Source organism: Euprymna scolopes, chromosome 2, assembly GCF_053919585.1.
Source record: "Euprymna scolopes isolate OS-2025 chromosome 2, ASM5391958v1, whole genome shotgun sequence".
NCBI lineage: Eukaryota > Metazoa > Mollusca > Cephalopoda > Sepiida > Sepiolidae > Euprymna > Euprymna scolopes.
The window spans coordinates 151,483,256-151,502,391 of NC_136483.1; the positions used below are offsets into that span (position 1 = coordinate 151,483,256).

The following is a 19,136-nucleotide window of genomic DNA, read 5'->3' on the forward strand; positions in this document are numbered from 1 at the left end:
TTTAAGATTATTTAATAGCATACCAATCATTTTAAGATTATTTAATGGCATACCAATCATTTTAAGATTATTTAATGGCATATCAACCATTTTAAGATTATTTAATGGCATATCAACAATTTTAAGATTATTTAATGGCATACCAATCATTTTAAGATTATTTAATGGCATACCAATCATTTTAAGATTATTTAATGGCATATCAACCATTTTAAAATTATCTAATATTTAAATACAGTCATTTTGGTAAAAGCTTTTATCCTTCAAGTTCTTAATCGTCAAAGTACTTATACATGGTATTTGGTTTGGTTGTTTTATAGAGGGAAATTGTTTTTGTTTTTGGTTTTGCAGAACATGGAGTTTTGCAAGGGAAAAGGGGGGAAAAACAACAGCATCAATGCTTGGTGCATTTTAGGTCAGGAAGCTCGTATTTTCAGACAGCCTGATCTGATAGAACCAGGTTTGGTTCAGTCTGAAGACTTAAAGAAAATATAAAATAAAAAATAAACAAAAAAAAAAAAATCAACAGATTTCATTTGGAATCTTGATTATATGGGGTTTGTTGGCATGCACAGCAGGAGAACTAGACATTTACATCTTGGAATTGCAAGAAGACCATTATTATCATTAGACAACTATCTAAGCAGAGTTTTCAAGTTTTGACCTTTTTTTATAAACGTTTTGTTTTTCTTTTTAAATTTAAGATATCTTGGCAATGTGCCAAATTAGAACTGATTAGCGCTGGTGAAACTGAGATGTGTTTACAAATGTATATTGATTGAAATTAACATGTTCTGACTTGTGATCCTTGGGAAAGAGAGCCATCCTTATATTTTTTTTCTCTCTTTCCTCCAAGAATACACTCCTATGCCGCCGGTTGACTTTTATCCTTATATAAATTACACTATGTGACTATCTCTGCATCCTGTTAAAAAAAGAGGTCAATCTTTTTTTTTTTTTTTTTTTTTTACAACACTCAACACTTGTACCTGCTCTAGTCTGGCACAAGGCTGCTGGCTTTGACCACTCTTATTGCGACATGGATTATCCATCCATCCCTAGAGACCCTGGAGGGGCATAGGCCATCTACAACATTTTGTAGATGTTTTTGTAGCGAGGAGTTCTTTTTACAGGGGAAGGGTGCTGGCCCCACGCCCAACCTTCCCAGAAGTACATACAGCGACTAGCCTTCCCAAATGGTCACCCTTCTGGTACTGGCCAGGCTCAACATTGCTTAACTTCAGTGATCTGGTGAGAACCGGTGTGTCAATGCGATTATGCCATATATTCAAATGTAAATACACTAGAGCATCATTATTTCTTATTGAAAGAGCGGTGGTTGTGCACACGGTGATTGAGATGTGTAGACTTTGTTGTCACAAGGCAATACTTCTGGGTATTATCTACTCCTTTAATGTTTGGTAATAGTAATAATATAATATCCCTACTGTGTTCATAACAGCATACTTCTAGGGATTAACAAAACCTTGACATGGATTATATAACATTAATATCCCTCAGAGGAGAGGAATGTTGTAACAGGTTAAAATGGCTCATGTGCAAAACCTTACGATTCATTACAATTATTTTAAACAATTATCTGCAAAAGAATAAAGCCATCAAAATGTCATGCGAATGTAAAATGTTAAGATTTTTATAAAAATTAAAATTCACCTAAGTTGGGAGTCAACTCCAGTCAACATATAATAGAAAATGTGGAAATTGGGTTCTCCTTCGGGCCGGCGGACTAAACGGGATTTCTCTAACATCAAAATCTGGAAAAAAAAAAAAAAGAAAATTAGAGGTAAAAATAATTTAAAAAATGTTATTTCAGCTCAAACAAAGTACCACTTTGATGTTTGGAACCGAATTTACAGGAATACTATATAGGAAGTTAAGCAGCAAGATGTCTGTTCACATCACACTTGAACTTCTGCATGTCAGTACAGTCAGGAAAGCAGGGGCCCAGGAATAAATTTCAAAGTCTAGCAGATCAAGAGGGAAAAAACTATTTGAATAGTAGGCTTTTCAGCATCTAAGGATTTCTACAGTGTGTGTGTGTTTTTTTTTGGGGGGGTATTTACGTCGAGGGGGTAGTACAAGTGCTTGGTGTTTGTCGGAGCACATTCCATTAATATACTTGTAAAACGGGCACAAAGGTGTAACATTTCGGCAATGGAACAAAGGTTGGAGTTTGTTTGATAGTGTGGAACCTATTACACTAGTGACTTTTTTTTTAATTGTCTAAAAGCGATAGACAAATGGCAGATGCACCAGCCCAGATGTGACGACAATACTTCCATGGACGAATAGTGGTCTTGTAGAGGTACAAGATACTCTTAGATTGGAGTAATTTTCTAGCACGGTAGAGAGAGCTCACCACCTTTGCAGCAACATTTGCAATGTCCTCAGTGTATTTGTATTAATTCATGTTGCCTGTGAATGTTAAGCTGAGGAGTTTGAACAAGGAGTTCTCAAGGTAGGGTGTTATTAGTCATGACTATCAGTAGTTGAGAAGATTTCTAGTAATTATCAATTATGATAGCATCATTAGAAGAATATTTATCCCAGAAGATGTAAAATTATACAATTGTTTTTTTTTATTTTTTTTTTTTTTTAACCATATTTATATCTCTTTACAAAGGTAAAGACACAGTGATACTAAATGATATTCAATTTTTGGATCAAAATAGAGTATACAATTTTTTTTTCTATTCAAGAAAAATCAATAAAATTTTAGGCTTACGATTTAAGTAAAATGGAACAAAAGGGGGGAAATATTTTATAGAACTTAGAAAGTCAAGTAATGATTTGTTTATATCTCTGTCGAGAAAGATGATCTACAAAAACAAGTCAGTTGTAAGCTTGTTTATACTTAAAGCTAAATAATTTATTTTGGATTAAAAAAAACCCCCCAAAAAACACAGTTATTTAGTTTTCTAATTTCTATAATATAATTTGAAGATGAAACAATGTTTTCAAAATGCCACTCTTCTCTATCTCTATTATTACTTAATTGGAATTCATTATTGAGAGGAGTATTATTTATTAATTCATTTATTTATTGCGGACTATTATCCTTGTCTTTTATTTTAGTTGTTGTTTCATGACGTTTCAGCCAACTATTCCTCTGGCCTTCATCAAGTGATGACCGCAACGGGATGGGATAGGAATTCCGAATCCCCTTATTGCATCCTCGGCAATTACTGCCTTTCATAGTGGTGAGATGACAACAACTATGGAAGGCAGTAATTGCTAAGGATGCAGTTAGGAGATTCGGAGTTCCTATCCGATTACCGCCTAATAAAGGCCAGAGGAATAGTTGGCCGAAACGTTGTGAAAAAAAAAAAAAAAAAAAAAAAAGATGAGGATAATAGTTCGCAATGAATAAATGAATCTCTACTAATTATATAAAAGTCTGCATGTGAATTCCTTCCTCATAGGTTCCGAAATGGCCGAGCCTATCTTTTGCAAATTTCACACAAAGCTAATTTATATGTCTGACAGTGTTCTTAGATATGTTTTCTACAGAAATTAATCCGATAAGTATAGAAAATCGAAAAATTCTGATCCTAAAAATAGTCTTTCTTTCTTATAGATAAAAAAGAATTTTTAAAGTTTAATATTTTACATTGCACTGGCCAAGGGGAATAATTCTCAGCAAATCATTTCTTAAAAAAAACAAACATTTATTATAATCTGGAGATATAGCTCAGTGGTTACAGATCGAATGGTCCCCTGTTCAAGCTCGGGTGTATCTCACCATTCCATTTTAATTTTTTGCTTTGCTTTGAGTTCAATTTACAATAAAAAAAAAAGAGGTACGTTTTAAAATTGCCACAAATCATTTCTTCGTTTGTATATTTTAAAACTAAACATTAATCAGAAGTGACTTTTTTAGGGCATTCACCGTCAAACCCAAATATCAACTGACCTGATATTGTAAACAAACAGAGATGGAATTTGATGACCGACATTATCATTGTTATTTTTTTTATTTTATTTATTTAATTTTTTTTTTTTTGTAAATTAGTCCACCGGGCAAATTTGTTCTCATAATATATAATATTCAATAGAGGATTCTATAATAATACATACATACGCAATCTACATAAATTAAAATATCATGTTTAAATGTACTGTATGACTGGGCATCCAGCTAGTATATATATATATCTCATACACACACATACACACCTGAGTCTCAAGTGTTATGATTCATGCTCAAATAACCTATTAGTAGACAAAAGTGATTATCCACACCGGAAATGATTGCAGACAATTTGATACACCAGGCAAATATTTTAACTGATCAAGAGATGCAAGCGGCTGTGCAAAGTTTTTATTATTATTATTTATTTTTAAGCTAAGACTTATTCACCCCTCATCTCCTCTTCATCCTCCTCCACCTCATGAAGTCGGATATAAGTAAATCTCCTAATTAGGTTTTATTTATTGGCAAATATTTGTTCTATTTTTATTTATCAGATGATCTTAATCTTTTTTTTGTCTGATATTTCCGGGAAATGTCTGATATTTGTTTTCCTGTTATTTACATATTCATAAATTGAGATATTTTAAAATTTATTTTACTGACGGTTTTTTTTTTTTTTTTTTTTTTTAGTCCAAACAACAAAAACGCATGCACATAATGCAGCACAATCCAGATGTGCGTGCACATTCATGCAGCACGCTCCAGACGTGTGCACACATTCGTGCAGCTCGCTCCAGCATGCTGCATGAGTTCGTGCAGTTTGATCGTGCAGAATTTGTGCAGTTTGCTCCAGATTACCATGCACATTCATACAGCATGCTGTATGAATGTGCATGCTCCAGACGTGTGTGCACCTTTGTGCAGCACACTCTAGACACATGCATACATTCGTGCGGCGCACTCCAGATGTGCATGCCCACATTCATGCAACTGACTTTCTTTGTAAATGCAGCATGAGTGCATTGTGTGTATGTGCACAAACTTTTTCCATCAATGTCAGCCTTTATTAGAATGTCATCTTAAAAAGTTGGCTGATTTCAGTAAAAGCTGAAACGCCTTCAAATCTGTAGCCAAAATGTTTGTAGAAGTAAAAATTCATAGTAAATTAAATTATTACGATTTCTAAGCTTTTATTACAGAGATTAAGTAAACATTAATCTCTAATGCATCTTGTCTATTACTGTGCTCTAAATCACCAGTTGAAAATCAAACGGTATGACACAGGTTCACTTGTTACATTTACAGCCAGAATGATTAATTGGATTTATATTGTGCTTAGTTATCAAGGATTTGAGTAGCTAATTAAAAAGATCGTCTCACTCTTTTACCCTCATCATGAACCATTTGAAGTTTTAATCTTCATGGAAAAATTTACATTTTTTCAATGAAAACCATTATAGATAAAGCGAGAGAGAGAGAGAGGAAAAGTAGAGAAAAAGAAATAAAATCCAGCCAAATAGTGATGGAAAAATGAAGTAATAATCTTACAATTTGACATAAATTGTTTTTATGAAAAGCAGATTTCCACCAAAAAGCAGAGATTCCACGTCCATGAGAGGCCCTAGCAATTTAAGCTTTAGCAGGGCTTTATGTTGCAAGTGAAACAGTCGCATTTATGAGCGATTTTTTTCAAGTGGTCACTAGAAATAATAAAATGCTTGTTTTAACACTGACAATCTTCCAAAGAGTGAATAAGGTCTTTTCAATCTTTTTTTTTTTTTTTTTTTTTTTAAATAAAATGGGTATAGTCAAATTATTTAAACAAGAAAAGTTTATTTATATTGTTTTGATTGTTCAGACAATTATTCTCATCCTGGCAAAACGTTTCGGTCGATGAAACCTCCGACCTTCGTCAGGTGTAAACTCATTTTTTTGGGAGGTTTTTGCAACTAAGAAAAAGGCAGTTAACTCTATATTGCAAGAAATCAAACCTGGAGTTTGAGGGTGTGTTTTCTTTTTATGAAAAAAATAAAGGTCAATTTTCAGGTGTCACTAGAGTACTTTTTAAAACTTTATGATTCAGTTTTTAACAGAATACTTCTGCTAATTGTCTCTATTAAGTAAAAAACCATGGACGAACATCTTACGTGTGTTTTCATTTTTTCTAGAGGAGACAAGGGAGATGATTCTAAGAAAAGATAGGGTTGGAGGGGGGTATCTCTCTTGGGTTGGGCACATTTTGTGGAAGAGTTTAAAAAAAAAAAAAAAAGGAAAGAAACCATGTTTTTAATTATGTTTATTTTTTTTTTTTTTATTCCAAATGTGGTTAAATTCAATTCTTGGACGACTTAAGAAGAAGGTCATTTCTATTCACCATATGTGCTGCTTCTTTGAGTTTTCTAACCCTCCATCTCTCTTCTCTATCTAGTATTTTGACATCATCCCACATTAAGGAATGGATGCCCTTTTCTCTCCATATATGGCCTGCTAGGGATGATTTTTCAATTTCTACAGCTTTTCAGTGTTCTTCTGATATTACTTTGAGGGGGCGGTATGTTTCCCCTTTGTAGAGTTTTCCACATTTACATGAAATCTCATAAACACTGTTTTTTGTCATGAGTTTCTCAGTTGGTGTTTTCGGAGTGTCAAGTTGCTTCTGAATATTGTCCTAATATAATACCGGCTGCATATTTTAAAAAAGTTTTTCGAATAGGCCTTTCGAGTATAGTATGCAGACTGTGGTTGGTTTTTGGGTGATGTCCTTTGGTGTTTGATCTAGATCAGTGTGGCTATGATATGTGGATGATACTTTCATACTCTGACCTCACAACGAGGACGTTCAACATGTGAACTCAATCCACCCATCCGTTCACTATAGAAAAGGAACATGACAACAAACTATCTTTCCTGGATGTATTAATAACCCGCACTGATCAGTTTTGTGATATCCGTATATCGAAAGCCAACCTTCACAGGACAATACCTTAACTTTTACTCACACCATCCACGTGCTGTAATGAAAAGTACAGTCAAATGCCTGAAACATTAAGTGACAACACGTAATAAGAACAAGAGATAGCCAAGCTAAGAACCCGCCACCAAAATAACTACCCAGAGAGCATAACATAAGCTTAAAAAAATCTTAAACTACAAATAAAACTAAAACCTATGGATCATCCCCCACAAATGTACCTTTATGTCTGGGCAAATATTTGCATATTCAACATGTATTATTACGGTAATCATGAAAAAATAAATCTATTGTTAAATGTTTAGAGATTTATAAAGAATCGGTAATTGTATTGGAATCGCGCAATCTCTAGTAGATATTAAAAGATTTGTATTGCAAGAAAACTGACCTGGATTGTTGCTGATGAAAGTTGTCCAGAGAAGTCAAAATCGAGGGAAATAAGCTGAGTGAATCTTGTAGCATTTGTGTTGAGAAGCGTACGACTATTTCCAAAAGATTCTAACAACATCTCCATGGCGTTCAGCTTGTCAACTGAAATGGAAAAAATATATATATATATACATATATCTTCAGCAAAAAAAAAAAGACAAAGGAAAAAGACCCCTGAAATTTGATAAAAGAGCCTTGAGTAAGCACTTGGTTGTTCCAAGTGCTCTCTCTGGTGTTCTCTAGAGACAAAGCTACATCCATTATAGCATCCCACAAAGTCCTGATGAAGAAAATCCAAAGCACTTGTAGAGGCAAGTAAAAAAAAAAAAGACTTAATAAAATGCACTAATCTTTTGAAATAAATACATTATATATATATAATTTTCAGAATGTGAGAGCTTATACAATTATTTCCATAGCCAAACAACAGCTCTCAAGAGCCATGCCAGTAAACAAATCGAAAGTCCAAGATGAGTTTCACCCTCATTTGAGCTTATCAGTTAGACACATCTGAACTCTGGCTTCGAAACCAGTCTCTTGCATGCAAGGCAAGTACTCTGCCACTTGAGCAATTGCGCCACACACAAGAATATCTATCAAATATCTATGGCGAAATCTGACTATGGAATGAACTTACTTCATCTCGAACAAGGGTTGTGGTCATCAAACCAACGATAACCTAAGCTGATATCTCACAAGTACAAATTTTCGCTAGAACGATGCCATTCAACATGCTAACCTAGCAAACAATTAGTAATAGAATTTTCAGGTTGTGAGATTACATAAGAGCCATGACAGCAAACAAATTGAAAGTCCAAGATGAGTTTCACCCTCATTTGAGCTTATCAGTCAGACACATCTAAACTCTGGATTCGAAACAAGTCTCTTGCATGCGAGGCGAAACTGTCTCCACACACAAGAAAGTCTGTTAACACAGATCAAGTAAACCATGGCGAAATCAGACTATGGAATGAACCTACTTCGTCTCGAACAAGGGGTGTGGTCATCCACCCAATGATAACCCAAGCTGATGTCTCACAAGTATGATTTTTACACTCGCTAAAATGATGCCAATCAACATGCTAACCTAGCAAGTAATTAGTAATAGAATTTTCAGAATGTGAGAGATTATATAATTATTTCCACAGTGAAACAACATCAGAGCTCACAAAAACCATGACAGCAAACAAACCGGTTTGCTTGATTTGTGTTGGTTGGTGGCGCAGTTATCAAGTGGCAGAATACTCGCCTCACATAAAAGGGACTCGGGTTTCGAATTCCAAATTCGGATGTGCCCTAACTGATGAACCTAAACGAGGGTGAAACTCTAGTTTTGGATTCCCAGTTTATTTGCTGTCATGAGTCTTGTGAGCTGCAACGTTGTTTGACTGTGGAAATATACAGAGTGGGCCAAAATTAATTTCTAAGTATTTTTTAATTTCTTAATATTTTTTAAAAATTTTTTCAGATCTTGAAAATTAATTATGAAAAATTCAGTATCGTCCAACCTACAAAAAGTTGTACAATTTTACTATCAAAATCAAGGCTCAATAATTCAAACCAAAGAGCCTATCGAAGACATTTCGATGTGAGAGATGAACCTATTGTGGGGATATCTAAAGGAAAAGGTTTTTGTCAACAAACCCAAATCTTTAAAAAAGCTAAAGGAAAACATCACTAGAGAAATAATGCCAGAAACTTTGGAAAACGTTGTGGCAGATGTAATCAAAAGAACAAAAATTTCTGAAGCAGAAAATGGAAGGCATTTGCAGGATGTCATTTTTCACATGTAACAATACAAGTTTCTCAAGCTTACAAAGTTTATTGCCTTTATTTTATGATACTATAATTTCATGCATAGAACTGTTAAAATAAAAGTTATTTAAAATTAAAATGGGTCAGTGACTTTTGGCCCACCCTGTATGTAGACAAAAAATAGAAATCTTGAGCAAGACTTTAAAAAGTAGCAATATTAATGTGTGTGGTGGAATTCATTGCTGAGAATAGTTAAAGAGTGAAATTGAGTTTGATAAATCGGAGTTCAACATTTTTCAGAAATTTTGGAGACACAGACTGGATGACATCCCATTGGTTGTGTCAGGTGACAGGAAATGGTGTATAAATGAGAGGAATGTTTTTTAATAAATTTTTTTAAAAATGGTCAAGATTGAAAATGTGACAATGGTCAACCTTCCAGATCCACTAATTAATACCAACGGTTGGGATGGCCGAAGAAAACTTGGAAACAAGTGATTAGACAAGACCATAAAGAATTTGGAAGCAGATGACCCGCTGAATCTGAGACCTGAAGAGTGAGCTTGAATATCAGAAAACGTTTGACCTCTGAACAAGGGAAAAAAGCGATGTTAGATGAATTGAAGAATGATTCACCATTTATCAAGACTAAAAGCTACTTAAGGATAAGGGCTAATGAGATTGTCAGCCGAATGATAGAATAATACTATGGAAGGATTGAGAATGGTAGACAAAACGGCCGAAGTTCAATTCAACTATATTTGTTGACATTGAACTTCAAAACAACTGTATCATAGTTTGTAGAAAACCAATTGCTCTGTAACATGTTCTACCAGTAGAAATTTCTTGGAAAGAAACTCTGCTCATGGAAGTTTCGATTAATGTTAGGCTACATACACATAGGGAGCAAAGATGCAATATGTTTGTTCGAAATGTAAAATCGAAAACATTTTTAAAGAACCTAATTTATACATCCACTTGAAAACGTAAACCTTACTTCTCCATATTGTATGTCCAGTAGTTTCTTCCCCAGAACCGCTAGACTCTGAAATTCCATTCCAGATCCCTGCTTCCCTAACTGTACTGACATGCAGAAGTTCAAGTGTAACGTGAACCGACATCTTGCTGCCCAAATCCCAACATAGTGCCCCAGCAGTTGCTGCCCCTGATAGTAGCCCCCTACACCAAAACATATATATATAAACCGACAGTACCAATGTTTTTCTGATTTTCTGTAACACATAAATCAGTATCACACTCTTATTTTTATACTTTCTTAATAATTGAGCAATCTTCTGGAGTTTTCTCTTACCTCTCTTAATTTACTTCTCTTTTTTCTTTCATTCGTTGTTTATTACATATTAATAAGTAACTTTCCAATCACCCTGTATATATATATAAAATGGACACACACATATAATGATGTTAAATAGTAAATATGATGTTTAAAATTAATTAAATGCATTTTTTCAAGTTAATTAAATGAAGCAAAAATGTGAAAATAAAAAAGAAAAGAGAAAACCTTCCTCGTTATTTGGTAGTTTTATACAACAATATTCTATTCATTTTTTGCTTGTTTGGGGTGAAAATGTAATCAAAAAAATTTAAAAAAAAGAAGTATTCTCGAAGTCATGAAAATGTTGAGAACTAAAAAACTTATCTGAGATGAAATTTCGAAACGTAGTTACTGTTATGAAATCAGTAGAGAATCAGATACATGGATTACATTTTGAAGAATGGGAAGTTTAAATTTCAACTTCGATTGTACGTTGTGAGATTTCATTGGCTAAAATATGGGGCAAGTATAGAGTCTCTATGATAAACATTAAAATACATTTTTTTTTTACATAAATATATTGTCTCTGTAAAAGATGAATGATTACATGGTGCGGATGATATGCTGTATGCAAATAAACATAGTGACAAACCAACAAACCCGACCGAAAACATAACCTCCTTATAATGGTGACATTCATGCACAAGGTTTGCTAGAGTTTTCATGATAGAATTTTAGCTTTGTACAATACTTGTCTTCAATGCTCTATAATATTTTTGATACCCAGATGTAAGTCGAATAATCAAATTAATGGCATTATATGCTGCATGCCAATGTACAGGATGGATGGATGGATTGATTGATTGATTGATTGATTGGTTGGTTGGTTCTATGACATATCAATCTATGTAGTCATTTAATGCCAGAGTATTTTATATATATTAATAGTTATAGGTTTTATGTATGTATCTGGTGTTCAGTGTCTATGTTTATATAGTTAGATAAGGTTGTTTTTTTTTGTTTTTTTTTTAATTTTGTTGGGTAACCCTGTTATCTTCAGATATTTGAGAAGAGTAGTTGGGTCTACATGAGTGAAATATCTTTTACAGTTTTTTCATTATATAGATTCAGTCGGTTTATTTTCAAGTCTTCACATCTTGTTAATATGTGATTTACTGTGTATGGTTCCTGGCAGGGTATGCAAAGTGGGGCTTCTTTTTTGAGTAGGTAGGAGTGTGTTATAGAGGTATGACCTATTCGGAGTCTTGTTATTATAACTTCCTCCTTTCTGGTCATTCTTTTGTTTGGTTTCTGTTTTCCTATGGTTTCCTGGATTTGGTATAGCTTGTTTCTAGTGCAGGAGTTCCACGACTCTTGCCATGTGTTTCTAATATATTTGTTAATGATTTGTTTTAGATCAGTATGAGGGATCTTATCATTGGTCAAATTTAGTGCTGCTTTTGCTGCTTTGTCAGCTCTGTCGTTACCCTTTATGTTGATATGACTGCGTATCCAACAAAAGAGAATGTTGTTATCATTAGGAATATCATCAAATTAATTTAGGGTTTTGGTGATTATTGGGTTCGTTGGTTTCCTGTTTTCCAGTGTTTTCAGTACTGATTTGGCATCTGAGCAGATAATGAATTGTTTATCTTTAGAAGATTCTATAAGATCGAGTGCCATACCAATGGCTGATACTTCAGCACTGTAGATCGATGCTTTGTCTTGTAATCTTTTGATTAGGATTGTTTTATTGTGTATGGCTGCACATCCAACATTATCTCCATCTTTTGAACCATCTGTATAAATTGTTGAGTGTTTGGAATACTTATCTTTAATTATTTGGAATTTTTCTTGATAGATGATTGGATTGGTTTTTGTTTTAGGGTATTTACTTAGGTCTGATATTATTTTTGGTTGTTTTGTCAGCCAGGGGGGATATTTAGGTTTTACAGATTCGTGTATTGTTGCAATATCTATCTGGACCACTTAAAAGTAGGCTGATCTCTCTAATCTTTCTCTAATCAATTAGTCAGCCCAATTTTTTTTTTTTTTTAATCAACTGTGAACACTGACGTTTATCTACACATCTTGGAACAGTTTAATGCCCAACTGACACCACAAGACAAAATGCAATTCTTTTTTCAAGAAGATGGCGCTACATGCCACACGTCTCACAAATCAGTGACACAAGTTTATGACATGTTTACAGAAGAGAGGACAATAAGCAAAGGGTTATGGCCACCACGTTCCCCGAACTTGTCATGTGATTTTTATCTTTAAAACAAAAAACTTTATGCAAATAATCCTTACAATCTAGACCAATTAAAGGATAACATTACTAACGGTATCAGGAGAATCACCAAAAAAGATCTACTAGCAGTATCTGCAAACGTTGTTAAACGTGCTCAGAAATGTATAGATGTCAGCGGGGAGCACTTTCAGCATCTTTTATAAGACTACAGGTAATATAAACAATAGAAGAACTTCCTCCTCTCTACTACATGTTCTGGGCTACTTTTAAGTGGGCCATCCTGTACTTTTAGTAACATCTAATACATGTTGAAATGTATCATGTAGTTCTGGGATTGAGTTATGTTTAAAAAAAATGTTTGAATTCTTCTAATTAGTTGTAATTCACTGAACTAACCAATTTCTCTCTAAGCTATCTATGTATTTCTTTTACCACCTCTCACTATGTAAATTCAACCACTAATATTTCATAATGTCTGTGAGCACTTACAGAAAAGATGGTGCTTTTTGTTTTTCTCAATAATTCTATCTAATTTACTTACTTGTCTGTGCACACCGCAAAAACATCTGTAAGTTAAATGGCAAAATAATGTCTATTTCTATATAAGAGTAAATAATTCTAAATCATCAGGATAATTACTTTCCATAATGCAAAAAGAATGTCTTAAAGATATGATTTTTTTTTATGAAATCCAAGTAGAATAAATACTAATGGTTGTGACCTGACATATCTCCTAAACTAATGAACTGATCATTATGAATTTTGAAATATATAGGCAACACTGGGTAAGATGGGCACATTTATTAACTTTAACATTTAGGAGTGCATCACTGCATATATAAGCATAAAGTTTAGTATCATTATATCTTGATATGCAAAAATTGTCTTTGAAACAGTTATTCCAGTAAACACACACACACAAACATAATATTATTCAAGAACATTTCTTTGATCTACCAGGCTCAAAAGCCACTTTTGCTATAAAACCAGCTCCCAACTGAGCCTTTGTCTGCCAACTATGGACAAAAGGTGAAGCGAATTAAAAAATAAATTAAGAAACGATAAAATACAAATCCCGCACACCTATCTACATAACGATTGAACAAATAATTATGTCCAGTCTCCCACTGATCTCTTGACATAGGCGTGTGGGTGGGACTGAACTGCTCAGCAAGACTAAGCAACAAATAAAGTTATATTAAAACTACACCTTGAACAAACTTACTTCTCTTCTAATGTTGCCACATTTGGGCTGATGCATCTGCTACTAGTCTCTCCTTAGACAGGGTCCAAAAGAGAGTCGCCAAACTAATAGATCCCGCGCTATCAGCTAGGCTTCAACCGCTGTCCCATCGACGAAATGTTGCATCCCTCTGCCTATTTTACAAGTATTTTAATGGTAGGTGGTCCGACGAACTACAAGCCCTTGCCCCTCCTCAACATAAATACCCACGACAAACAGCAAAATCCCACCCCTACACAGTAGAAAACCCTAGATGTAAGAAAACCTTCTATTCTAATTGTTTCTTCCTTAGAACTGCTAAACTTTGGAATTCCCTTCCGAGTTTTTGCTTCCTGAACTGTACTGACATGCAGAAGTTTAAGTGTAATGCAAACAGACAGCTTGCTGCTCAACTCCCTACATAATATCCCTGAAAATTATGTCCCAGATAGTAACCCCCTACCCCAAAGTGGCACAGTGCCTTGTTTGAGGTGAAAAAAAAAATTAAAAATTTGATAATTATGTTCATATAACTATTTATAAGTACTAATTTGAATGTGGTTTCATAAACAAGAAAGAAGGGGCTTACAAAGATATAATACAAAGTCACTTTTTTTTTCTTCTTCTAGATTGAACCTACATTCATATTGCAGAGTTTGCTTGTTCTTTGGGGATCGCTCTCTGGTTTTGTTATTCATTTTATCTCTTTCAACCTCAATATTATTTTATATTAAATTTAACCAGTATAATAATATGCTCAGGCAATTTCATGTTTGGAAGTACATCATCATTCTACAGACTTAAAAAAAAAAAAAAAAAAAAAAAAAAAAAAATTTTTAATAGGATTATCTGAAGATTCAACAGAAAAAAAAATGTAATCTATTTAATGAAATAATAATTTATATTTAAATTGAATAATTGTAAGGAATGAAATAATTTGAAAACGAGAATTTAGGATGCTGAAAGCATACAGTACATGTTACTTTTAGAAAACATTACTCTTGGAAGAAAATTTAACAGTGAATGGGATCCTTATTTCTAAAAGAGAATTTCATAGTGAATAGAGAAATTAGTTCTAGAAGAGAAATTTAACAGTTTAACAGTTATTTCTAGAAGAGAATTTCATAGTGAATGGGGACATTACTTCTAGAAGAGAATTTCACAATTAAAGGGAACATTACTCTGAGAAAAGATTACACTGTGGCATTGGTAATCTTTGTTCCCTAACACACCTCTTAGAATCTATTTGAGTAGAAAAATAAAAAATAAAAATAAAGTCTTGATTTTTAGAAAAATCAGGTTGAATCATACAGTTGGAGATGAACTTATAGATGATTAGGCACGACATGATCAGCTGATTGATTGGATCGAGTGTTGACGACCTCTTCTCTAGCCGAAGTAAGGATCATCACAGCCTGCCATCCAGGACCATCACTATGCATGGGGTTATCGTCATTGAATTTCTGGCTCTGCTTAAGAAACCCTGTCACTAACAGTGATAACATTGAAAATTAAGAGATGATAACTTTATTGACACAAGTAATAGTAGCAGCAGTAATATTAGTAGTAGTAGTAGTAGTAGTAGCAGCAGCAGCAACTGAGGGCAAGGTGCACAATCATGTAAACTGCTCACCCACTTTTTGTGAACAAATACTATGATCATTCACAATAGAATCTTTGCCATTTTGAGAACTAATCAGAGCATGACCAAAGTTATAGATACTTTGGTGGGAATGGGATCTGTAGGTATGGACAAGACAAAGACCCCCACCCCAATCCCCACCTCTAGAGGTTGGAGAGAGATGTACGGTATTGTGAATTCTCAGATTCTTGGGGAGATTACTATTCAAAGTTTCATGGTCAGTGGTTTATGCAAATTGTACAAATAATAGAAAAATACAGTAAAAAGTAATAATATAGGACCCCCCCCCCAAAAAAAAAGGGGCAAAAAGGGATTCATAAGATTATAGGGAACAATGATTCCCAAAAGCTTGACAAGGTGACTCGAGAGAGAAAGAGTACAAAAACTGGGGTGGGTGAAGAACTAACCAAACAAAAATCAGTCAAATCTGAGTAGAGTCTGTGCTTACAGAAGAGACACATTGTCACTTGAATACTAGAAGAAAACACCCATCAAAGCTGGTTTAAATACTAATAGGCACTTCAAAAACATATGCATACTAGAAAAATACCCGTCTTTGGACGGGTAAAATTCATGAAAAAAAGAAAAAGAAAGAAAGAAAAGAAAAAATACATAATTAACAAAAAGATGAAAGAAAAACAAAGGTAAAAAGATACCCGCCTAACAGAGGATGGATGGATGGATATATATATATATATATATATATATATATATATATATATATATATATATATATCACTTGTTTGTAATATAATATGAAAAAAGGATGTGTAGAAAAACGAACTCTAGGAATGCCAACTATGAAAATGTTTGAATGAGGGGACGGAAGGAGAGGCGGTCCTTCCTTTAAAAATCTTTTAAGAATGAAAAAAAAAAAAAAAAATCATAACACAAAAACATCTAAGATAAAAAAAAATCTAACAAACATATTTAAGGAGTAAGAGACCCAAAAGCAGAAAATATATAAGTAACGATAAAAATATCCGTCCCAGGACAGATAAAATTACCCCCTCTCTCTTTCTCAACAAAACAATTCTGAAACCACTTTTCCAACCACTTACAAGAGATTAAAAAAAAAAAAAAAAAAAAAAAAAAAAAAAAAAATGAAGGTAAAATATATATGTTGAGAATCCTTATTTTAATTTTTATCCAAATCGATTACAAGATTTTTATTTTAGAAAATGTTTAAAATTTAAGGCTTAAGTTTAAGGGGGTCTTAAGAAATTGAAAATCAGGAATTCTTGCTTAATTATTATCTAATGACTATAGATCAATGCAAATCTAAAATATTTTAATTTTAGAATGGAAGATAGTGTCAATATTATGCCCCTGTATTCCAACATTCATAATGATCAGTTTAGAAGTGAATCCTATACATAAGTTTATATAACTTAAGATTAATAATTTAATGATACTGCAATAATTAAATTCAACTTGTGTTATGGAAATTCATTTGTCTTCCCTATAGAGCCGCCATTCTCAACCTTTCCACCATCATGGACCCCTCGGCTTTATGTATTCCTCCATTTACCCCCTATTTCCATACAAAAAAAATTCATAGCCATAATAAAGTGACAGAAAAACAAGGTCAAAAAGAAACTTTTTTTTATATTGTTCAAGACTTTAGATTTTGTATAAATATGGTATTATACATTCGTATCACAAAAATAAAGAAAATCAAACCTTTTTTTTCTACATAAAAAAAATTATGAATTTGTATTATGTTTCTTAGATATTACACAATCTGAAAAGAAATAATTATTTTAAATTATCAACTACTTAAATTATTTACTCCCAACTATATCTTTTATCCCTGGGTGAGAATCTCTGCAATGGCAGAACAAGAGCATGCTACTCCTGTGAATTAAATAAAAGGTTTTGTCCAAAATTTTGTGACGATTCCCAAGTTTGATCGAAAGGTTCTAGAGTTCAACAAGATACACCTGAAGAATGTCAGTGGTACATCAACCAAAACATTGTGTAAATAACACTCAAGATGAGAATAGTAGTCTGAAGTATTCAAATAATATGAATTATCAATCCTCATTTCAGAACCGTAAAATTTTTTTTTTTTAAACACTTAGGGAAACAAGAAAAATGTGCTTCTGTAGGGACTCAATCGTGGAGACTCAATGCCTCTATCCACTTTGTGGCCCATGGCACAGTCGACGGAGGCATTGAATCTCTAGGGTTCCAGGTGAGCGATTTCAATCCTACTCAAAGAAGGCCAGAGGATTAGTTGGCCAAAACGTGGAGAGACATCAACAACTATGGAAGTAATTACTGGGGATACAGTCACAAGACTCTGCATTCCTATCACATTTTGATTAACCACCTGAAAAAGGTCTGAGGATGAGTTGGCCAAAACGTGGTGAAACAACAACCATGAAGATGAGGAAAACAGTCTGCATTAAAAAAAAAAAAAAAAAAAAAAAAAGACATCCAGGTAACTGGATATCTAGTTATTTTGTAATATAACATTTTATACAGACAAAAAAATAAAAAATAAAAAAAAAGGAATGTATAGATGAATAGAAAAAAAAAAAAAGAAACAATGCCTAAAAAAAATTCTAGGAATGCCAACTATAAAGGAATGAAGGGGGGTGGTCCTTCCTTTAAAACTCTTGAGAATAAAATAACTATTGAAAAACAAAAATTGATACAGGAAGAACAAAAACAAATATTTCTAAGGAGTGGAATTCAAAAAGCAGAAAATGTCTATTGGCAAGAACAAAGTTTTCCCTTTTTTTTATTGTTATGTAAGTATTAAAAATTTATAGCTATTATATACGCATAGAAAACATCTACAAATAAGTGTAGTATATCAAGTCACCATAAAACTTATAAGAAAATAGAGTTACTTACTAGGGCACTTGAAAACAAATGAGCTATGCACACAAAAGTTTATTTAATAGTAAATACGAACATCAACCAACACTGTCAAGGTACACATGCCACCTTAAATACTTGGAGCAAAACAAATACATTACATGGAAAACAGAACCAGCTTATAACAGTAAATCAAGACACTAAACTCTGCTTGGAAGAAAAAAATGGTGATAATTATATAGTTAGCAGAAAGAAATTTAAACATAAGATATGGAGTTATATCTAATTGCAGACATGAAAATAAATTAGTAGACATTCATTTTTGTATCTGTTTTGTCAGTCACACACAAGACTGGTCTGATATTTGTGGTCAGCCAATATATTTGGTCGACAAATTCTGTGGTCAGCCAATATGCTTGGTCAATAAATTTTTTGGCCAGTAAATATGCTTGATTGACAAATTCTGTGGTCAGTCACACACAAGCAGGGTCTGATATTTGTAGTCAGCCAATATATTTGGGCGCCAAATTCTGTGGTCAACCAATATGCTTGGTCAACAAATTTTTTGATCAGTAAATATGCTTGATTGACAAATTCGGTGGTCAGTCACACACAAGACTGGTCTGATATTTGGTGGTCAGCCAATATGCTTGGTCAACAAATATTTTGGTCAGTAAATATGCTTGATTGACAAATTCTGTGGTCAGTCACACACAAGCAGGGTCTGATATTTGTGGTCAGCCAATATATTTGGTCGACAAATTCTGTGGTCAGCCAATATGCTTGGTCAACAAATATTTTTGGTCAGTAAATATGCTTGATTG

General features: G+C 33.4%; 1 protein-coding gene across 6 annotated transcripts in view; it reads right to left on the bottom strand.

Moving 5' to 3' along the window:
• LOC145297667 (unconventional myosin-XVIIIa-like) overlaps positions 1-19,136 on the bottom strand; it is a 794,600-nt gene that overhangs the window by 330,266 nt on the left and 445,198 nt on the right. For all 6 annotated transcript variants that reach the window (XM_080143864.1, XM_080143857.1, XM_080143848.1 and 3 more), the window contains 2 exons: positions 7,294-7,436; positions 1,675-1,775 (listed from right to left, as the gene is read on the bottom strand). In XM_080143864.1, coding sequence (XP_079999990.1) covers positions 1,675-1,775; positions 7,294-7,436 — 244 coding nt within the window. The remainder of the gene's footprint in view (positions 1-1,674; positions 1,776-7,293; positions 7,437-19,136) is intronic.